The sequence below is a fragment of the Trachurus japonicus genome, chromosome 19 (assembly GCF_045865225.1).
Source record: "Trachurus japonicus isolate A0001 chromosome 19, Traja_1.0".
NCBI classification, from domain to species: Eukaryota; Metazoa; Chordata; class Actinopteri; order Carangiformes; family Carangidae; genus Trachurus; species Trachurus japonicus.
In genome coordinates, this window is record NC_140925.1 from 6,775,526 (window position 1) to 6,799,461 (window position 23,936).

The following is a 23,936-nucleotide window of genomic DNA, read 5'->3' on the forward strand; positions in this document are numbered from 1 at the left end:
TTTGTGTTTGTTTGTCTTTGATGATTATAAAAATGGCAGCCTTTCCCATCATTAGCCTACACCAGCTTTTCAAATTTATCATCTGTGGGGTGAGTGTGTGTGAGAGAGAGAGAGGGAGAGAGTGTGTTTGTATGTGCAAATGTGTGTGTGTTCATGGTGCCATCCCTGGGCTTCTTCATTTCAAACCAACGGGCCATTGATTCACCTGATTTTGCACCTGCAGCTCTTCCACTGATGTGATGACTCAAATAGGCCTTATTGGCAAAAAAATTAAATCAAATTGAAAAATGTAAAGAAAAAAAAAATCCTGTTACTGTAATAAATTTACATTTTTATATTTCCTTGTAGAATTTGCTGACATGTCTCCTGCTCTGTTTTTGTCCTGCATGGGTCAGCGTTGGATGGGACAGCTTCCACCCTGCAGTGCCCGGTGCTGATTTCCCCTGGATGTCTGCAACAACATATGGGACCCAGGGCAGTGGTCCAAACACGGTACTGGGCTCCACTATTGATTTGAGAAATGTGAGGTAGCCATAAGCTCAAACCATCATTGCAAATATTCAAACGGTCTCTAAACCGGGAAAACCTATTGTGTCCATTTGGATCAAGGTGTGTTTTGTATTTTAAGGTTATTTTCTCTCCAGTTAAAACAGGTTTTGCAACAAATCTTTTATTTTTATTCATTTATTTATTTATTTATTTTGGATCAGACAAAAAACATAATTATATAGTTAAATGTATTCCTGTGGAGGTCCTGTATTTAATTGTCTTCTAAAACACACTCACCTGCTGTGACCAGACTCAGCTCCACCTCAACTGTGCAAACTGTGTAAACAAACTCATTCACTATCTTCTAAAAAAAACTACACTTCATTCATAAAGAATATCAAGTCTTGGCACTTTTCTCCCATGTCTTGTTGCTGTGGTTAAAACTGTGGCCTTTTTCTCACTCTTCATCATTAACATTATCGACTATGTCTGAAAGCTTAGAGTCAGAAACACACTGTTAAGTGTCCCATTGCTTTTTGATTGGGCTTTAAGCCTCTATTGATCTCTGAGACCTCATTCAGGCTTATTGTGGTGTGGTTTGCTGAGCACATGTTCTATTAAAACAGGGATATAAACAGAAAAATATTTAATGTGCCTACTGACAGTTCACTCATTAAAAGATATGGAATATTAATAGACTTTCAACGTATAGACTGTCGTTGGCAGGTTTTTATGGAGCATGTTTGTTTATTCTCACTTGTTATTTAATAATAACCAAGTCTTTTCACATCAGGTTTATATGATTAATATGCGCGGTATCTCACTCTCACTAAACTAGAGTCATTTCATCCAAACTGATCTATTATGGGAGCAGCAAGGCCGTGTCTGTTTGGTTTAGTCAAAACAATGTTTTTCCCCCTCACAAGTATGTGATAGTTGGTGTATTTTTACTTTTCATTTATATCAGTACATTTATATAATTTCATATAATATAACTTTAATTTGTTTGTTTAAATTCTATATCTTCACTGCCCAATATCCAGGATTTACTTGGATTATCAAAGTAAAGGCATTTTGTCAGATTTATTTTGAAATGATTACTCTCATTAGCAAAATGACAGGTCTAAACCAGTTGCCCCTCACAATATTATTCAGCTGTTTAGATGCAACAGGCCAAAATTATTTATTCATAACCACAGTCAATCTCATCTTAAATAATTTGCTATTAAATGTTTTGTGTGTCATCACCAGTTTTGTTGCCAGTCTTTGTTAAATTCTAAAAAATAGTAAAAAAGACTGAAATGAGAGAGCTTTTACATTTGTGCATGAGACAGAACATTAGAATTAAAACTGTCTAGTTTTACCAGAGAACCAAAATTACTTTTATGACAGACAGGCTGCACAGTCGACATGTAGCCTATTCTATGACATAAACATCTGAAAAACGCTTTTAATGTTTGGTAGAAAATATAAACAGATAAATAAAGTAGTACAACTGAACGTAATTATGTTTGACATGCCTGTATGTCTTAAAGATAAATAGGATCCCTGAAAAGATGGAAAAGAATTATACTCATATTATTTCAAATGAGGTTATTAATTTAAGTGGAGGCTTTTATGTTTTGTATTTTCAACACTTTTATTCTAAGATTATTTCCGGGAAACATAATTGATGCTCACATGATAAATTCCATCATTTCAGACAATTATAAAACATTTTTTATTTCTGTTGTTCGTGTCATAACATGTTTCTCGTGGGCCTATACATCGTTTATGTCAATTGCACTCGTTCTGCATACAGGATAATAGTGGACACACTGTGATAGGATGTACAACAGTATAGGGATGACATCAGTAGAATACAGAAGGAAATCAGAGGACTCTCTCCATCACTTCCAGCTCTCATCCTTTCAGAGACACTTCTTCGTTTTCCAAAACAATATTACACGTTATAGGATTGTCAATAGAAGGTCAATGAGCCTGCTGACTGACTGGGCCGCAGTGCACCGGCTCAGTTGTGGAAAAAAGCGTTGAGATCCTCGTACTGAGGAGCCCTGTCGTGGTGCAAGTGCACGTCGTGGAAAGGTGGAATGTTTTCCGAATGCGCAGCACCGCCACTGCGCGCACTCGAGGGCCCAAAAGGTAAGCTGTGGCCGGGTCGAGACGTGGTCAGTCCGGAGTAATGCATAGAGTAGTGATAGTTCCTGTCTGTCTCCGAGGACTCCTGCTGCCTCCCGGACAGACCGCTGTTCAGGCACACGGGCGGGCTGTGCTGGCCTTCGTAGTCCGGGCTGCTGTAGTCAGGAGAGGTCCCTCCCGGCGGGTACGCGGCCTCGTACCCGGGTCCGTACGCGTGGCTCCGCAGGTTGAGCGCGCCGGCGCCGGGCTGGTAGTGCGGGCTGGAGAGGCGCGAGCAGCGGTAGGAGTAGGGGTGCACGGAGAACGGAGAGCTGGGCATGTGGAAGCGCGCTCCGTCTGAGCACGGTTCAGTCAGGAAGTTCCTGGTGTTGAGCTGCAGGCAGCCCGCCACCAGGTTGGTGGTGGGCTGGGACAGGCCCTTGCACAACATCTGCACGTAGGCCACCACATCTGGACGCTTCCCGTTGCGTAAAATCTCCCCGAGAGCTAGGATGTAGTTCTTGGCCAGCCGCAGAGTCTCGATCTTGGACAGTTTCTGGGTTTTGGAGTAGCAGGGCACCACTTTGCGCAGATTGTCCAGCGCGGAATTCAAGTCGTGCATGCGCGTGCGCTCCCTCGCGTTCGCCTTGGTCCGACGCACTTTGGAGCGCTCCGCGCGCGCCGGTGTCATTTTGCGTTTCTTTGGGCCGCGCTTCTTGGGCTTGTCTCCGCTGTTCTCATCTTCGCACTCTTCCTCCTCCGCCTCATCGTCGTCGTCGTCGTCATCGTCGTCCCCGGCCATCTCGGACTCCGCGCGGCTGCTTCCCTCCAGCGGCCCGTCCAGGTTGTCATCCCCCAGGTGACAGCGCTCGTGCTCATCGTCCTTATTGGCCTTGCAGTCCTCGCTCTCGTTGTCCTCCACCCAGTCGGCCGCGAGCCTCTGGACGTCCGGCAGCACCTCGCTGAACAGACGGCTCAACATTGTGGCAAGCAACCTGCAAGAGAGACAAGCAACACTTCAATCAGATCTACTGTTCTGCATCTCCTGCTGCTGTTCACGCGCCTGTAGGTGCAGGGGGGAGCGAGACATCCCACAAGAGCCCAGGTTGTCCAGAGGGAAACAACAGATTATTCCGTTAAAGTTTAATGCACCATTCAAAGTGTGTGTGTGGTTTCATTCTGTGTTTAAATTTTAAGGCCAAGTCAGAAATTCATCCCTCTTATTATAAACATACTGCAGTTTTTTTCCTTCAATTTCCGCCTATAACCTGGTTAAATATTAACTGTACATATGCACAAGACACTGACATCCCTTTCATCCCCTGGGGAATAATGATGGTCCAATAAGTGAACCAAGATAGGACCAAGATAGGAAATACTGAATACAAATATTTTGTCACCGGAGGAATTATTGAAATAACAGTTTTAATCATAAGTCTGATGAGGATCCGGATAATTCATATGCTGTTAAACTGAACTTTCTTCATATATTTGGGCCTTTAAATGTATAAATATTGTAGATTTTTTTGTAGATTGTAGAGCATGTTGTTTGAAATATCCTGTAGTAAAATCTGATCATTTTTAATGGAGTGCAGCAACAGTCTGCATGGGCCACCGGCCTCGGCCTCCACATGAGCCTCGGTCTGTCCCCTCTAGCAGTCCGGCACAGGGAGCGGTGCTGCCCCCCAGGGACGCATTAAGGGTGCGGTCCCTCCCCCGTCCTATAAATTACCAACCTGGAGGAATTCCAGCACAGGGGTCGGGGGCTTTATACACTGGACACTATATACACTCCCAAACATTTCTACCTCTGTCCATTAAGTTTTATTTTATAGAGCCCCTATACAGCTAAACCTCTTTAATTATCTAATACACATAATTCAGTTAAGAGACATTTCAGAAATCATAATATTGAAACGTGCAGGATCAGAATCTCATATTGGAAACCACTCAAGTTCACGCAGGCCACAGATTAAATGTCACCTGACGTTTTCCTTTGCTCAAACTCATGTTTGAGGAACAGGAGATTCAGTAATCAAGATCTTTTTAATTTCACTGGCGCCTTTGATTTCTTTAATTAAAATATATTGATAGAAAGCTAAAATGCCATGTTTTAACATCACATTTTAGGGTTCTTTTGGTGCGTTTTCCGGTTCAAATCCACGGTGTCTTGTTGACCAGTGATCCCCCCCCTAAATAGACTAGTTTAATTTAAAAGGTATAATCCCATCCCATCATATTTCCCAGTATTCTGGGCTCAGCTGTGCGCGTGGAGGCCGTAGGAGGACGTATTTTTTTTCTAATCTTGTAAGCACAATGTAATTAATGCCAACCAATACCTTGTCAATTAGCCTGTGTATCTCTACGGAGAATTCAACCCCCACGGTGCTCTGAAGCGCGTCGTGCGCACACACACACACATACACACACACACGCACATGCATGCATGCACTCTTTTTCACATACACACACGCACACACACTCGCACTCACATACACGAGCGTGCGCGTACACACAAATAAAACATTATAAAATACAATGTCCGGCTCTGTTTTTCTAAAGTGACCCAGTGCAAGTGGCAATAAAAGGCGCCAGACATAGGGATGAATATGGATTTATATAAAATTAGGCTATCAAGTCAAATTAAAACGTTAGTGAATCAATGTCAACGACAAAACCATCGATAAAGAGCCTGAAGGGATTAAAAAAAAACCTCTTTGAGCGCGTCGCCTGCGAAGAGAAATAGTCCCTTATTCTTAAACAGATTAAACGCATACAATTATAGACTGTCCCTGATGTCTGTAAGTGAAACACTAACAGAACAGGCATCAACACAAAGACAAACACAAACCTAGATCTGTATCTGTATGTGGTGTAATTGTGTTGGAAATGTGCGTGTAGCCTTACCTCCGTGGTGGGGCTCAGTGACGGGGCGAAGCGGGTTTGTTTACACCATCTCTCTCCGGGTGGGCATCACATCCACACGCCCTGCACGGATGCTTGTGCAGGCGAGGCAGGCGCTGCTGTGTATAGTTGAGCTCTCACACCTCTCTCTCCTCCTCTGCCACCCTGCTCTGTCTCTATACTGCTGCTGATGCTGCTGCTGCTGCTGCTGATGCTGCTGCTGCTATCCCCAGCCCAAACGCGTGGAGGGAGCCGTGTGGCACGTCAGAGGCAGGACTGGATGGGTTACATACCAGCTCTGATGCCAGGCCCATATGGCTGGCACGTCATTGGCAAGAGCCATCACATGAGAGCCGGTGATTGACATGCGGCCGCATTCACAGAGACTGGCTTCCCCTGGGGGAGAGGGACTCGCCATCTGTCACTGAGCTGAAAGAGAAAATGGAATAAGGAGTGAATGGCACAAAAAAAAAAAACCGCACTGGATTCAAACCGCTTCTGTTAGCCTCCATCTTTGGGAAAAAAACGGGGTTAATCTCATATAGAAGGTTTAGGAAAACAATCCCTTTATGAGAAATAATTATAGTAATCCCGTAATAATACATTTACAGTGATATCATTCAAATTTTAGGCTACAGCAGAAACGAAAATCCTCCAACTGGATTGTTATAGGATTATTTATAGGCTAATGATTTTGTTGGATAAGAAAAAAACGGATGCATAAAGCTACAAATAATCCAGATAAGCCCTATGGGAAAATTAATTAAATGTTTTAGTGATAAATAGGCTAAAGGGATCAGCTAAATAACTGTAAATCCCTATAGAAATATCATAAGGAAAGGCCAAGTTTACAACAGCAAGAAATATAGACAGTTAACGCTGCTGCATGGGTCCACAAAAAGGCCTGGGATAAATAGAGGACCCGCCATAAAGATCAGAGTCAGGGTGCAATTGCCTAAACGAGTCATTTGAACTGAGCTAAGCAGAGCGTCTTGGTTTGGGTTGCCAGGCTTGGCACAGGTGCCTGTGGGCGGGCTGATGCCAAAGGTGGCAGAGGCACAGATTGCAGAGAGGGGCCAGAAGATGGGGCAAGACAAGAAAGAGTGAGAGAAAGAGAGGGAGGAATAAGAGTGAAAGAGACAGAGGGGAAGAGGGAGCAGTGCTTGTCATTACCACCGGGCTACAGTTTGTTGGACACAGACTGTCCCTGCGCAGTTTCTCTGTTTTCAGTGAAACAACCAAAAAAAAAAAAAAAGAAAAATGCTTGAATGGGAAGAGAATGGCAACATTTCCTCTCTCCCATCCTCACACGAAGACCTAAAGCCAAGGTCATAGCCCAACATGGTGTCCCAGAGACAGGGATGTAGAAGAGAGTGGTCAAAATGAGTCCACATTGTCTTTTTGACCACTGTGAATCAGACTTTAATCTGAATGTGACATTTTGACCACAGATTCCAGATTATAGGTGATGCATTAATGACCCTTCATCTCCATAGGTCATGTACATTTCCAAAGTGTAACAACAATAAAGACGCAAATGCATTTCCTGCAATTATGCATGTTAAATTCATGTATGAAAAACAAAGAAGTGAAGATGTTGTCCGATAAAATAATGATGATGATGATTAATTTGCCCTCTAATTTTAAGGTTTTCTTTATGATTTATGTTTTCTGCAACAAATCACTATGCAGTTCCTTCCTAAATTTATAGTTAAAATTTAGTAGCAACCAAAGAGCGACTGCTTTCAAATCCAGGGAAATCTGGTTTGTGGTATTGTTTCATATGAGTTGGTGTTTAGTTTTTTTTGATTGAAGTGAGAAAGATCGAAAGGAGGTTTGAGGTTTAAAAACAACCATCAAACCTAAACTTGATCTCATTATGTTTAAGGCTTGGATTTTTTTTATATATAAAAGCAATTCTCAGCACATTATCACTCAACTGTGTGATTAGGTTCCCAGGAGCAGCCAGTTCTCATTTCATGTGATTTCTCAGGCAACATGTGGGCGACATCTACTGGTTATAACAGGCTGGTGCAAGACTGAGAAATAGAAATTACAGTAGTTCCTTTTACAGGATGTGGAGTAAGGATTTTTGTAGCATACCCATTCTCTAAAATTGCCTTGCCTTGCTTAGAGTCAATAGAATATGACAACCAAAATATGTCCCATCTTCCACATAGCGAATCTTGATTGTTGTCATGTGAATACTGCCTTTAACCAATCAAAAGTGTGGCATATTCTCTTCAATCTGGTAGAATTTGATAGTGGGCTTTTTATTTTGCTGTCCATCAAAAAGAGCACTGGGAAACCAAGGCAAAGTGCAGTATCTGCAAAGAGTACTGTACTCCCTATAATTTACTTTATAATTCCATTGGAGTAAAAAAACCAAGGCAAAGTGCCGTATCTGTAGCTAATACCAAGACAAAGTGCAGTATCTGCACCAAAACCAAGGCAAAAGTGCAGTATCTGCCATAAAACAGTCAAAATTGGTCAGAAAGACAAACTAAAAAATAAATTTAATTCAATCCACCTTTATCTAATCAATTATAGACTTGGTAGTTATTCATAATTTGATGCTTAAACCTGACAATAAAAAACACAAAAAGCTATATTTCTCAGTTTGGCATTTTTACAGATACTGCACTTTGCCCGCATGTTTAACTTTGTTCTGTATGCCACTTATTTTTTGATTATTTACCTGTCAGATGAGTTGTTATTTGATTTTTTTTTCAAAACAAAAATAAATCATAAAATGATTACATATTAACCCTTCCCAGAATATTTTGCAGTGATCATATACAGTAGATGTCTGTTACTATTAAATGCAACGTTTAGTCATAAGGGAATATTGTAAGTGGACTGGCTCCACCTTGTGGTGGTATGAGCCAAGACACTGTGGTAGACTGCATGATTGATAGTTATGCTAATGGTTAAAATACATTCATCTTTTGGATGAATGGTGGTTGTAATACTATAATCCTATAGATTATTTCTCAGCAGGTCTGTGCTGCTGGATGCCATCTGAGTGATTGATTGTATCCAGGGATGTTGTGTATTTTCATTTACATAAACCTTCTCTCCCTTTCATTGAAAATACATCCTGTTTTCAACATTAGGAGTCCTACAGTATATCACACCTCGACGCGGTGTTGCAAATGCTCACAACAAGCCCATATGTTCATTTTTCAAGGTCAACAGTTGAAGTGAAAGTGAACTGAGCCACAGATGGCCTGTGTTTAAATATCCAAGGTGGAAGTTTTAACTTTTTTCCTCTGAAGACCTCTCCCAGCAGGTCTGAGTTTGCTGTCAGCAGCGATTCTCCCTGGAGCTGGCAGAGATCCAGAGTCTTTCTCAAGTTCACTTCAGCACAGGGCGGACTGGTGGGCTCGCAGGAACTGGGATCAAAACGTGGGAGCCCCTGGTCGCAGGATGATCTGCTTCATCTCCACACCAAGCTGTGTGAAAGCTGAGAAGAAGCATATACTAAGCCGCAAGAAAAATGAACAGTTAGTCCGGTAAGAATGTGTGAAACTTGCTTCTCTCCTCCTTTGCAGACTTGTTGCCTGGTATTTTATGTTCTCTGTACGTCCTTATGTCACCTCTCCTCCCTGTCTCCCACCACGTTGACTCTTTATTTTTCTTTGCTCAGCTTTTAATACTCTTCAATCTCATTTATTACACACAGTAAATAGAAGCAGATGTATGCAAATCCTTTCATTATCTCTAAACTCTCAGGTGATGCTGCCATTTCCAGCTCACCACACAGGAGCCAAGATGCATTATTATACCACTCACAGTCCAAGACTCATACCTAATGTGTCCATAAATCAACTGATAAATATCTTGGTATCCATATAAATATAGGTCACTCACATGGTGGGTCCATTTCAAAAATCTTTGTTCTAGGCTACAACACAGGATGTACTTCTCAAGAAGGCCCACCTTTAATGGAGTTAAGAGCAAACTTAAGTTTCTGTTTTATCAGATAATAACAAAGAGTGTAATTTGATAGGACTGGACTTGCAGCAAAGTCAGACAGCTGACAGTGCATATTCAGGAAATCTGTGCTAAAATGACCCAACGCACAACCTGAAATCAATGACCTTCAAATAACTGGTCTGTTCCATCACAAGAGGGTTAAAGTAGCCTACCTGATACCTGAGTTATTACTGAAACCACTGACGGGTTTTATCCTTGTTTTTAGACCTGTTTTTTTTTTTTAAATCCCCATTATTATCACTCTGTTTCTCATTCACCATGTGATTCTAGACATGTTTCATGGAGTTTTGTGTTACTATATGTTGCATTAAGTTTCGTCCAGAATTCAAATTTCACTCATTATCTACTCACCCTCATGTCGACTAAGGGCTGGGAGAAGTTTTAGAGTCCTCCGTGCCTTCTCGGAGTTACGGGGGGGGTCTGCGCAGCAGTATTTGTCCATATAATGGTTGTGAATGGTGCTCACTTTTCTTCGTTCAAAAAGACACACCAAAAAACATCCAAATACCTCCATGCTGCTCGTCTGTAATGTCCCTCCTGTATTGAAGCTCCGACATGAGAAACTGTTCCGCCGGTCAGTGCACTGACACAGGAAGAGCAGTGAACTGAGACACTGGGAGCTTCCGCTACAAACAAGCTTAAATTCTAGACTTATTTAATTTTTTTTCGGAACAATTTCTCATGTCAGGGCTTCAATACAAGAGGGACATTACAGACAAGCAGTATGGAGGTATCACTCATTCAACATGTGATTCTAGACATGTTTCGCAGAGTTTTTTGTTTTACTATATGTTGCATTAAGTTTCTTAAGGTATACCCACCTTAGCATAACTTGCATTTCCATTCTAAACTTTCCCATGTCTTATTTTGCCTAATCATTCACTACCATACCATACATACATACATATCCTCTGACCTACCTTACCTTACCCTACCTTATCTTAACTTAACTTACCTTATCTTACCTTACCTTACCTTGTCTTACCTAACATTACCTTACCTTAGGCTACCCCATCTTACCTTACCTTACTTTACCTAACCTTACCTTATCTTATCTTACCCCATTTTATCTTATCTTATCTTACCTTATCTTGTCTTACCTTACCCCATCTTACCTTACCTTACCTTACCTTACCTTACCTTACCTTACCTTACCTTACCTTACCTTACCTTATCTTAACTTAACTTTTCTTACCTTACCTTACCAATGTGCGTAAAGTTTACTGAAGTTTTATGGAAGAGTCTGTATGCTACTGTCAGTTCAATGCATTATTGTGATCCAACTGTAAAGTGAATTGAAGTTCTCTTTATCTCTCTCTCTTCCTGTATGTTTTGGTTATACATTTGCATATGATTTGCACACTCATACTCAAACTGCCTCTCTTCTCTTCTCTACTCTACTCAAACTTACTCTAGAGCACACACCAACACAAACACAGAGAGACAGCACTGGCTGCACTGCCAACACTCAACTCACTGAAGAGAAACTGTTTCCATGGTGATGAATTTCCCAACTGACTACCTCTTATACTATAGTATATCAGATAGCCTTGGGAGCCACTGGGGATGCAGCAGTTCAATATTTGACTCTGTATTACAGTAAAACAAATTATTATTCTGATGGACTTCAGGTTTATTTGATGATGAAAGTGAATCTAGAATATGTTTTACAATCAACCAGAGGAGTGAGTGGTCCCATTGATTGCCTGTAGGGCTATACAGTAGACAACAGCCCCTCATGACAATATGAGAGCACAAATGACCACAGAGTGCATGTGCAATATACAGTACCTTGCAATTGCAAAGTGATTGACAGAAATGAAAATGGATCTGCTATTTCCTAATCCTCAAATACTGGAGCTACATGAAATACAATCTGCAAATGCAGTTCATTTGTGCCAAGATCACAAACAGCCAACGATGATGTGTCTGGATATATTTTTTTAAGAATAACACTTGCTTGGCCCAATCAGTCTGTAATTGAGGTCATGTTTTATTGATTTTTTTTCTTCTTCAGTATCATTTTATATATTTAGGCTACTCACCACTTTTTCAACTTTACTCCCAGTAAAATGTCATTATGAATATCTTGAGCTTTCAAAGAGTTCGTCTTGAACTCGTGTGACATTGAAGGCATCACGGCAGTTTTTTTTGAAGCGCCTTATTTTAAGCCCATATCTCAAGAGGAATTGCTTTCTGGGCCACTTTTGAACTGCGGTCGACGCGGTTCCGACACTGTACAGTCACGGTGGGAGCGAGAGACGCGCTAAATGATGCGAGTGTGTATGTGTTGTGTGTGTGCGAGAGGGAGTGAGAGGGAGAGAGAGAGGGAGATGGGGAGAGGGAGGGAGGGAGAAAGAGGCGTGAGAGAGGAGGACACAGGCAAAGCTGACAAATGCAACCCAGGAGTCCAACTAGATCTGCTGGGACAGAAGAATGCTGTGAGTCATTTACACTTAATAGCTTTTAAAAACACACTCACAGTTATTTCTTTTTTCTTTTTTCTTTTGCAGTTTGTGGCGTTAGAGGAGTCGCGTCGATTACAGAGGCAGTTAAATCGCAAGTGACTTTTTTTTTTCTTTTTTCTTTTTCTTTTTTTTTTTGCGTGGACATCTGTGCGCTCGGCTGTGGCGGTGCCAGGCTGGATGCCATGGACCCGCTGCTCCCCGCAGACACGGAGGTGATGGAGCGAGAGGAAGACAAGGACGCCAGGAGGAAGATCCAGTTCTCCGTGCCTTCCTCCGTGCCCACCCAGCTGGACCCGCGACAGGTGGAGATGGTGAGAGCGTAGGCTAATGTGTGTAACCTACATTAGGAGGAGGATGATGGTGGTGGGAGAGGGGGAGGTGTGGAGGAATGAGGTCAAAACCTGCGAGGATCAGCAGTTTTTTTTTAAATTGCAGCCTAAACTCATCTAAACATAACACAACACGACTTTTATAGGTTACCATTCAAATGCAGAGTGCCCCCTTTCTTCTAGACTGCTAGTAGCTGCTGCTGCTCCCTCCTGGCAGTGTGTGTAAAAGTGTGGAGTGTGACACACACTTGCCAGAAAAGTTCAATCACGACTTGTAACTGTGAGTGTTGCCCTCTTCTGTGGCATCTGAAGCGTCAGGCCTTATTGCTTACCACTGAGGTTGACAGACAGTTACATAACCAGTCTAGCAGCACGACTTTGCAGAAGTCTGTATTTTGATGTTGCGTATTAGGACTCAGTGGGCAGCAGCAGCAGCAGCAGCAGGAGGGTACGGGGCAGCACTGGGATTAAGCTGAGCTGTGCAGCCTCAGTTTTTTGGAGCCCTTAAAAAGTGATGAGGCATCTCTGTCCTTCAAAAGGATTGGAGGAGGAGGAGGAGGAAGATGAGGAAGTGAGGGATAAAGCACTCTGTTAGTAGTATTAAAAATGAGATTATGTCCCTGAGTAATAATGCCCTTCCCACATCTGTGAGGGAAAAATGTCAGGGGTCTGGATGTCATGTTAGTCATATATTAGAAGTACATAGGAGTGGGGGGGTCGCATTATGTAAAACACACAATGCACAAGTCTGATTTCTCTGGCTTATGCTGAGTCATGCCAAAGCAAAACGCAGGTGAACGTGCTGACATGGTCAGACAGAAACTATGTTGGTGAAATAGTGCAGTGTGAACAGGAATAATGTTGGCCTGTGCAGTATATGGGAGCACAGCTATTACATCTGGCAACAGCCCATAAAGGTCATCTAAGACTGAGATACCCTCTGGACCCCCACCCCCCACCCCAGCCCTCCCAGCAGATAACATCTAAGTAAAGTGATTCAATGGCTTTTTCTTTTCCCTTTCCTTTTAAGAGACGAGACACTAGTTTTTTAATGGCAGTCTGCTCCCCTGGGGGAAATCGCATTGGCGCCCAAGTGCAATGACAGAAATCTTGATTCTTCCCCAGCAGAGGATTTGGAAGATTTCATTGGGCATCTGTCTGGAAAGCTTGCTTCAGACTGGAATGCAAAAATAAACTAATAAATCTGTAATGTCTAGGCACTCGAATATTTCTCACACATCTGTTGTTTACAACCCAACTTGGAGTCTCTTGGGCTTTGGACTACTTTCTTTACCCTTTCTAGTCCTTCATTTGCTTTTCTAAGCAGCCCCCACAGGTCTTGAAAATCTAAACATATTCCATCAGAAACTCCTCTGAACCCTGTTTAAGTTAAAACAACAACTTTTTATGATAATTATACTCAGATGATCCAGAAAAGGTTCACACCACTAGTGCTGCTCATTACTGTAGATATCCCTCTGTTCTCCCACATGAATCCCACTTTGTTCAATGCTTATTGGCGGCTTCACATGGAAACAAGTCAGTTTTCCTATAAGATGCTCTGGCAATTTGCCGGCTTATAGGACTGAGTGAGATTACTTCAAATCTCCCACTGTGGATCTAATGAGAGTAAGAGCAGCAGCATTTCCTGGTAATACACGCAAAAGGTTACAAGGGTCACACGTCATAATAAGATGTGTCGTCTTATAGCCGCCAGCTGACCCCTAACTTTGGTTGTTGCAATGTACAGGAAATAAGAAATTCTGCAAAGTTGAAGATGCTTGAATTCCAGCTGAGGGGGATAAAGTCATTCAGCTGCAAAATCATTTTTATAATCCATTTTCCCAGCTGCCTGCATGAGAATCTTTCTCCTCCCTTCTTATTTTCTAGCTGACCACTGTTTCCCAGCAGTGCAAGCGGCACCATGGTGATTAGAAAAATCGCCTAATGGCCGTGTCATCTGGGGTGAGACTCAGCTGCACTCGAGACATGTCTGAACCAGCTAGCACCCCTCTTAGACTAAAAAAACAAAACAAACGCAGTTGCCTCTGGGAAGGGGTTCACTTTACCACCTCACTTGCAATGTACCAGTGCTTAGATTCATGCGGATTTGATGAATTATTTACCCAAGCGTGACTGCGCAAGACTCTGCAAAGCTGCTGTTCATCAAGCACCAAGTTGGTCGTCAAAATTAAAACCCTCTCATACGCACAGCTCTGCAAGATTTGCCCAGGAGGATCTCGTCCTTGTGTTACCCTTGTGAAAAAAAGGCTGACGATGCTGTCCACTCATAGTGACTAAGTTGGGACCAGCAGAGTCTATGCTGTCTATAAGGGCTAATATACGGTGTGGCCAGCCAAGTGCTTGTGTACAACATTTCCAAGACATAGCCATAACATTAGCATTCAAATGGCAAACGCAAGCACGGAAAAAGAAAAACAGGTAGAGAGATAAGAAGAAAGAGTGGGGTAGGAAAGAATAAAAAGGAGCTGAGCCGAGAAGGACAATAGGGAAGAGTATAAAAGAAAGATATCTCAGAGAAGATGAGTAAGAAAAGGAAAGGGAGAGAAAACATCATTAGCCAAGGAGATGAGTGATTAAAACCAAAGAGATTAGCTGTGGAGGACTGAGGCCTGAATCAAGGGCAGAGACAGCTCATGCCAAGAACACATTTTCGCCACAGCGCAGCCAAGAGCTCTAAACTCCAGGAGGATCTTATTCAACAAAGTCAACTTGCTCTGTGCTCAGGCAGGAAAACTGGACACAGTGACCAGGTCCAAAAGTCTTGGTGGTTTGCGAGGGAGACAGATGATTGCCTCTGAATAATGTAATGAAGTATCGTATATGTGTGTGTCTAGAGCTCAGGCCTCTTCTGCCACAGGATTGTGTTTCCATTCGAGTCATTGGGTTGAATAAAGGTTCAGATCAAGCAATGGAAAACAAAAGGTCAAATGGCAGTGGTGGGTTTGATTTATCTTTTATTGAATGTGTCGTTGTCAAATCAAGCTTGACACAGGATTATTCCCAGAATAAATTGAAAGCATTGCATGAGCACAGCATCACTGGATGGGGGTCTTGATTGTAAAATGGACAGGTTATTTCTGTATCAAGGTCTCCTAAGGACACTGTACCCACACAGTGATGTAATTGTGCATTATAAACCCCCAGTTGATGCATTGAAGGTCAACGTTAGGTAACCATGAAGGTCATCCTCCATACCAAAAATGAGATGTGTGTGGAGGGGGTGGGGATTAATGATTCAGTATGTGAGGATGATGCTTAGATCCGGTGCTACTACTACTTCATGGCTGAATTCACTGTATTTCTAATTTAGCTGGATAGGTCTCAAACAGGAAATAAAAAACACTCCAGGAAATCAGAGCAGAAACATTTATAAACACATACAGTTGGCTTAGAGAGTCTGGTCCAGATGTCCTCACTCTCACTGGCATGTTGTTCTATGATTGGTTTGCACCAAATATGATATGACCTCTTTGGCTATGTTCACACGTTTTTGTGGAGCGTTCGCAATTAGAGAATAGAGAATCACCCAAAATGTTTCTGTCATCCCTTAACTTGTAAAAATAGCTTAAAATATTTTGTGTTCATTGCCAAATTAGTCTCGAAGGCATGTCTCATTCAATCTTTTGTTTGCTCTTACTCCAAGAAAAACTGGATCAATTAAATCTTTACTGGCCCAGTAAAATGCATCTGTTTAAAGGGATAGTTCACCCAAAATTCAAATTTCACTCATTATCTACTCACCCTCATGTCAACTAAGGGCTGTGAGAATTTTCAGAGTTATCCGTGTCTTCTCTGAGTTACGGGGGGTCCGCGCAGCAGTATTTGTCCATATAATGGTTGTGAATGGATACCAACTTTCTTCGTCCAAAAAGACACACCAAAAAACATCCAAATACCTCCATACTGCTCGTCTGTAATGTCCCTCTTGTATTGAAGCCCCAACATGAGAAATTGTTCCGAAAAAAATTAAATAAGTCTATATTTTAAGCTTGTTTGTAGCGGAAGCTCCCAGTGTCTCAGTTCACTGCTCTTCCTGTGTCATTGCAAATCTCGCGTGATTTGCACTGACCGGTGGAACAATTTCTCATGTCGGGCTTCAATACAAGAGGGACATTACAGACGAGCAGTATGGAGGTATTTGGATGTTTTTTGGTGTGTCTTTTTGGACGAAGAAAGTTGGTATCCATTGACAACCATTATATGGACAAATACTGCTGCGCGGACCCCCCGTAACTCAGAGAAGGCACGGAGGACTCTGAAAATTCTCACAGCTCTTAGTCGACATGAGGGTGAGTAGATAATGAGTGAAATTTGAATTTTGGGTGAACTATCCCTTTAACAATGATAATAATAACAAATCCTCAATAGGAACTGATTTCTACCGTTGAGTAGGTTGCATACAAACCCATTCAAGAGGATCAAATCAGTGTCCAGTGCAACCACACTGATATTTAACAGGTATTTCAGACATGCACAACAAGGCCTTGATGATGATAATACTACGTTCCGTGCAGGTGCTTGACCTCCTGGCTGCGGTGTTGATGAAACACTTAGAAAAGGTCAGCGTGTCTGAAAAGGCTTTCACACAAGTGCAGGAAACAATGGCAGTGTGCTTAATTCTAAGCGAGTGAATATGTATGAGTCCAGCACACAGTGTGAGGCCAAAGCAGTGAGAGTTACTCCAAAGCGAAAGCTGCCCACACATTTCATGCCTACACTCTCGGCTGTGTGTGAATGGCTTGCTTTGGCGGCCACAAGCATCTAACAACAGTCTTATTAACATAACATGTTACAAAATAGAGAGGGTGATGAATGTATTGTACGTATCATAACACCTTCGTCGGCCAGAAGAATGTGTTTTATGGCTGTTTGTGTTTTCACAGGCGTAATCCAAGGTTGGTGTAGTCTGGACTTAAAACCAAAGAAACAGGTGCAGATGATTATAATATTTTCACTGCTGCGTATTGCTGCTGTGAGTTCAGAAACAGTATGCCAGTGTGTTTTCTCTGACAAATGCTTTCAAAAAATCAGGTTTTGCAGTTTGTTCAATGCTTTTGTGTGACTCTCTAACTATATCCATGTATTGTGTGCATCTCTAAATAAACCGTAATGTCTGATAGGTGTCTTCACACTCCAGACTGAAGCTTCAAACACTCTAGAAACTGTTTTCTGATCTGAATTTATGGTAGAATGAGTCCTTTTAGCGAGTTAGTATTTAAAGAAAAAGTACTAAGAAAACATACACAATCTCCCCCACCTGTGTCTTACGTGTATATTATTTTATTATCATCATGATGGTTGACTTGGAGCTGATTTTATACATTTGAGTCTATTCAATTCTTGCCAGAGATGATGTATTTAGTTTTTTAAATCTTAATTTGAAAAAAAAAAAGTCGAAGAATGTACAGAATGTCCGTCTGAAATGAAAAAAAATCAATGAATACACAGCACATCGTGTGGCCCGAGTCTGTATGTTCATTGTAGGAGGAATTGGACACATGAATTCACCATGAATAACTACATTACGTATAATATTTTGAATGACATCATGGGCAAGATGTGTTGTGCAGCTGTTTTAAAAATAAATAAATAAATAATAGCACACAAAGTTATCTGAGATACTGAAGTCACATTTCATCTGTTGCATAACCACTTCTTTGTGTGACTCACTCTGCTTCAGAGAGAGAATAAAGGAAGATGATGAATCTGCAGGAATTCAGATTCAGAGTGCTTTTTTAATGGTGGCATCAAATCCTACTCATTATAACAGCAGAAGAAAAGTACAGCGCGAGCAACATGCAGAGAGCTGAAATGACACTTAACACAAGTCATCTAAACTCTGCTATATGTTAATTTTAGTGCCAGCCAATCACTGAAGGCTACGGAGCAATTACTCCACAGTGTGATTTCGGATTGTTAAAGGGGGTTTAACTAGAACATGGTGAAATCACACAGTGGGCTGCAGAATTGAAAAACCTCTCTAAATTACAGCCAAGTGATGGAAACATGCAGGAAAATAGAAAGGAAATTTAAGTAATCCAGTAGACAAGATGTAATCCTCATTCACACACAATCTGGACAACAATCTCATGAATGTCGTTATATAATGTAATGCATAGTTGTGGTAGAAAAAAACTCAGTAAACACAGTGTCAAGTGTGACACGATACTGTAGTTGTGAACTGCACGGCTCATCTGTATCTGGGGATCAGATATTTATTTCTGCAAGGGTGTCGTATATAACACGCACACATTAACTATGCAAATTCTCACAGATCATGGTTTCACACAAACTGAGTCACTCTCTTTCTCTCTTTCTCTTTTTCTCTGTGTGAAGATTCGACGTCGGAGGCCAACACCAGCTACGCTCTTCAGACTGACAGATCCACCTTCACCGGACGAAGACAGCGGCCCACATCAGGTAAATCAGCTGCTGTGCAGTGGTTTTCAAATTAAAAGTCCCGTGATTTTTAGAGGAATAAAAGATACCAGTCCTCTCTGTAAAAGTAGTCTCAGTACCTCAGGACATAAAGACAGGACAGGTGTATTTTGAGTAAGGGATGCGATTTTGTGTAGTCTTAGTAGAGAATTGTTGGAAATGCTGCCAGTGGCCTCGGCGTCAACAAATGTAAACAAATATATATACACAAAACAACATACACAACCATTCTGGCCAGCAGGAAAAATAACTATGTAACTAAAATGTATAAAAATATATAAATAGCCTAAAAATAACAGTGCAATGGCAAAAGCGCATCAGTGCTTCTGGTTCAGGGATTGTATGGCCTTAGGAAAAAAACTATTCAGATCTGGTGGAGCATTCCTTTATATTGAAAACATGTCTCAGTGTTAGTAATACATTTTTCTGCAGTGAGTTTACTTTTATGTCAGACTCCCATCAAGGAATGTGTGCTCTTTTCTGCCATCCTACTACTGTACATGCCAATAACAATCTACTATATTTCGTGATGTATATTGAGGAAAATAAGTATTTGATGATGATCCCCTGCTGATTTTTTGCCCTTATTTCACTTGATCAAATGTAAATGAATTTATAACCTTTATGTTATGATATTATTTCTGGATTTTAGACCATCCATTTCTTTGTGGGGAGCAATCAGCAGGGGATCACATACTTACTGTTTTTTTTCCCCATTGTATCTGAGGCTATAACACTGTGGGCCAGTGAACAATATTTTAAAGAAACACAACTGACATGACTGACCTATATACATAGCACATCATCATGCTGTACATACTGTATGTCCATGATCTGTAAGCCCTGATCTGGATGTTTTGCAGTGGGTTCTGGGGGAAAATGGAGCCTTGAAAGCCAAACTGGTTCACGCGTCTACCTACCAGCCTCCGTCGCTCAAAGGTAAGTTCCCTGCTGTCTCCAGAGTCGGTGTCTCCCATTATTAATTTACGTAACCAGTGAGTGACACAAAAAAAGGGAGAATTTGGGAGGGCTAATTCTGCCTTTTCCATGCGGTCTATATCTGTTTGGAATACGTGCGTATCCAAAAAAACACAGTGAGAGGTGTGTGTTTGTGTGTGTGTCTCCATGTGTGTCAATGTGTGCGTTGTGTGAGATTAGGAGCAGAGACAGCTGTGAGTCTGTTCTGGATCATCCTGGATTATGGGATGGGCACACAGCTGCAATATAGTCTCACACACACACACACACACACACACACTAACAGATATGCCCATAGTCACACTAAAATATTACTATTTCCTATGAACACATAATATATTATGTTTTATATTCTGTTTCTTTGGAATTATGGATTTGACCTTTGCAATCATGATTGTTGTTTCTCATAATACTGTATGTGTGGTGTTTTACTGAAATTTTATCTGAGCAACACATAGCATTTTACACTATGATGACATACCTGCATATTCTTATGTAACAGCACTCTCTTATTTCATAAGAGAGGATACCAAATATCATCAGCCACACATATTATCACAGCCTAAAATGAGCCGACTCAAAGCATGTGACCATGTGAGTTGATCTAGTGAAACACAGTTAATGCGTGTATACAACTGAGGTGCGACGCAATATCAGACGATGATCCATACTGTACATGTTGCTTTACTATCATTTGATTAGTGATAATTATGACATGTAATTTTCCTGTCACTTCAGCTCATTAAAACCTTGAATTTTCTAATGCCATTGTATTATATACCAAGAGGAACTTGTGGTGATGTAGCCTACAGATCAAGACATCAGTGTTGTGTGTAGTTACTCAAAGCAAACATTACATGTACACAACCACTGGTGTTTTGAACAAAGAAGAATTGGTCTATTTGAGGTTCTACCAACATTTGGTTTTGAAGAAAATATTATATATGTATATATACAGTATATATAAGTGGATAGAAGTTCTACAAAGGAGGTCAATGACAGAGGAAATGACTGATCATGATAACAGGGTTCCTATGCAAGTATGGAAAGTATGGGAAAGTATGGAATTTGATTTTATACATTTCCAGGTCTGGAAAAGTATGAAAAATGGAAATTATTGTATGGAAATATATTTATCTTAATACTTACGTATCTGGGTTTGGTCTTATCTGAAGTTATCTGGGTTAATTATTTTTGTATGTGCTATTGTAGGCTACCTATAGCTACAATCTCCTGGAAATTATTTGGTTACATAATGGCATACACATTCAGAATAATGAAAACAAATGATTAATTGCATGATTTTTTAAATATAATGCACAACTATTTACTCATATATCACAAATTATTTGATTTTTTTTACCGAGAAGTCTGGAAATTAGGGTCTGGGAAAAAAGTATGGAATTTGGAAATGTAAAATGTGTAGGAACCCTGTGATAATACCAGAAACATAAATGAAGGCGCTATTGATATTCCTCCTCCCATTTCCCTCCATTTATTCAACCATCACGTCCATTAAAGGTGTAAACTCAGCTTCTCTTTCGATATATCGGTTCGTTTTTCCAGCTGTCCAGAAGATGGCTCAGGCCCACCTGGCCTCACTGGACAAAGAGGACCCTTCATCTGCAGAGGAAGAGGAGGAAGGTGAGAAAAAGAGCCAGCGGACAGACTCAGCTACAGGTGGGTAGGGCTGGATTTCTCTGTCTTACACTATAGTGCCACATACACGTACACAGAAGATCGGCTACAATTCAGAAATATCTTTCTTGTCAGATCTAAGAGGAAAAAGCAGACCGCTCAGGGATCAGTGCGCTCCGTCAGACATTTCAACAGTGAGCGTTGATCTCAGCCATCACCACGGAGACGAGGAGGAGGAGGCCAAAGAACGAGAGGGCGGAAAGGGAGAATGACAAAAGAAGATTGCTCTGATGAAGACAAAGCATTAGTGAGGAGGAACTGACTTGCATAGCACATGTGTGGGCATGCATGGGTGTATGCGTGAGAGCGTGTGTGTTACATGAGATCTGTGAGTGTGTGCATGCATGCGACAAGAATGTTGAATGTGGAAAAGAAAGAGAGAGAGAGAGAGAGAGAGGAGAGGAGATGGGCATCGAGAAAGGCCAGAATGTTAATGAGCAGGTTATGAGGGAAAAATTTAACCCGAGACTTTGTGAAGGAAATTAAGTCATCGCCAAGGAAGCCAGAGCTAAATTCCAGTCAGCCAAGGACACTGCACAAGAAACATGAGAACTGCTAACAAGTGCAGTGTTTCCTCTTGCAAATACATGTGTTTTTCACTAGCATTCAATACATCAACATGTGTTCATCTGATGCTTACTCTATTATGCCAAGTTTTCCATAAAATGGTCCTCATGTTAAGCGTCAGATTCGGAATTACATTTATCTGCTAAGTGCACATACTGTACAGGTCATTGCACCATGCTGGTGCTGAAACACACACACACACCAAGAACAATCAGAAGTAGCACAAGGTGCACACAGTTTAGGACAGAACCTCCATATTATACAGGGGGACAATTAATATGCACCACAAATTACCATATGTGCAAATATACAGTTTAGCAATTCTGTTTTATCTGTTGTGTTATGGCAGTGTAGTGTTGTTGCAGCAGCAGAGAAGCAGTGTTGTTTTAAGGACGTGATGAGGTTGTGGGCAGATCTTGTGAGTAAGATCCAGGATTAGCATCCTATACTGTATAGATATGATACACAATAAAATGATGTACAGTTTTATACACAATATATTACAGTGTGAAAAGGTTTAAAGTCAGACCTAATAAAAGCTTAACCTGGGTCATACGCGGCTGCTTCTAAGGTTTGAGTCTGATTACAGGTGATTGGAGCACAGCTACAGCCTCAGCCATGCAGGGCAGACCAGATTAAATCATGTCAAACTAATCCGGCTAATTGTGATAATGCAGCACCGTTTTACTGGTTTCATATTTGTAACAAGGTGATTAGCAAGCATGATCCCTACAGGTTAACAAAGACAGCGTGGTACTGTAGGTAGGAGCTGAAAGTCAAACTATATTTTCAAAACGACTATATTCATGATGAGCATGAAGGTTCGTTCATGATCCTGTATATAAATTATGTTTTGTGTCGGTTGCTAATAAAACTGTTTTAATGGCCTGCTGGTGTTGGTGTTGGTGATGACGAATTCAGACACAACGTGGTGCGCAATTTCTGTGTTACTTTAGGCCCACTGGAAAAGTTGGTGAACATTTTTTTTTAATGTCAGTATATGTTCCTCAAAATGGTTGCAGTTGTTTCAAAGAGGCCAGAGAATAAACAAGAATATAAAATGTCAGTTTAGTTTTTTTCACATTGAATATCCCTCAAGATTAGAAAAGTCCAAAAAAAAAAAAAAAAAAAAAAAAAACCTTTCAAAACAACTTTTTGGGTCATGTATTTATCTTTATCCAAAATCCAAAGTGACAGTGCTGAGCTAAATCAAATGTCAACAAAGTATGAGTGATACTGCAGATGTGATTTGGGGTCTTTGATGTTTTCAAAGCCAATCAATATGGTCAATTACTGACACCTAGTGGTGAATAGTTATAATTGCACAGTCATGCGTTCAGATAAATATTTAAAATTATCTTATGAAGAACATTGACCTGCATAACAAATATGAATGCAAATCCGTAAAGGGGAAATAGTATGATAATCAGTATAATTTCACCTTTTTATACTCCATGACCAAATTTACTGTGTTTTCAATGTGCCATAACAAAACACCAATGAAAAACATTCTGCTGCAACACTGCCTCTTTATTCCAATATTACATATTACAAAACACAACAGGCAATTCATCAACCTCTTATATGAGTTAGCAGTCAATTGAAAACAAGTATATAATATATCAAAATATAGGCTACTGTAATGTATAGATATTCTATGAACAAAACTGAAGCGTTACATTCAGGTGCTGCAGTTGCTGTATTTGAACTGCAGGAGGCAATGTGTAATTACGTTTGTACCACTCATAGCCGTTTGGTAAAGATGGGCATGTCACTGTATCATGGACCCTCAGTAAAGACATTTACTGGACCCATAAAATGGAATTAAATGGTGGGATATTTCAGTCATGTTTTGTTAGAATTTACATTTCATTTTGACTACTTGTTAAATGAATGAGGATCTTTATTAGAGCAGTAAATCAGT

General features: G+C 41.0%; 2 protein-coding genes across 3 annotated transcripts; one reads left to right on the forward strand and one right to left on the reverse strand.

Moving 5' to 3' along the window:
- The first annotated feature begins 411 nt into the window (after positions 1 to 411).
- On the forward strand, positions 412 to 22,911 carry LOC146967275 (protein phosphatase 1 regulatory subunit 1B-like). 2 transcript variants are annotated; one of them, XM_085761248.1, is made up of 6 exons: positions 412 to 492; positions 12,151 to 12,289; positions 18,668 to 18,751; positions 19,633 to 19,708; positions 21,314 to 21,427; positions 21,521 to 22,911. In XM_085761248.1, exons 1-6 carry the CDS (start codon positions 464 to 466, stop codon positions 21,655 to 21,657), a joined length of 579 nt encoding a protein of 192 aa, XP_085617374.1. In that variant the 5' UTR covers positions 412 to 463; the 3' UTR covers positions 21,658 to 22,911. The 2 variants fall into 2 exon arrangements, with proteins under 2 accessions (XP_085617374.1, XP_085617375.1); XM_085761249.1 differs by lacking the exon at positions 412 to 492 and adding an exon at positions 11,921 to 11,951.
- On the reverse strand, positions 2,086 to 6,462 carry neurod2 (neuronal differentiation 2). The gene is made up of 2 exons (XM_085761247.1): positions 5,515 to 6,462; positions 2,086 to 3,602 (listed from the first exon to the last, which is right to left on the reverse strand). The coding sequence occupies exon 2, from the start codon at positions 3,587 to 3,589 to the stop codon at positions 2,501 to 2,503; it is 1,089 nt and encodes a 362-aa protein (XP_085617373.1). The 5' UTR covers positions 3,590 to 3,602; positions 5,515 to 6,462; the 3' UTR covers positions 2,086 to 2,500.
- Positions 22,912 to 23,936: the final 1,025 nt, after the last annotated feature.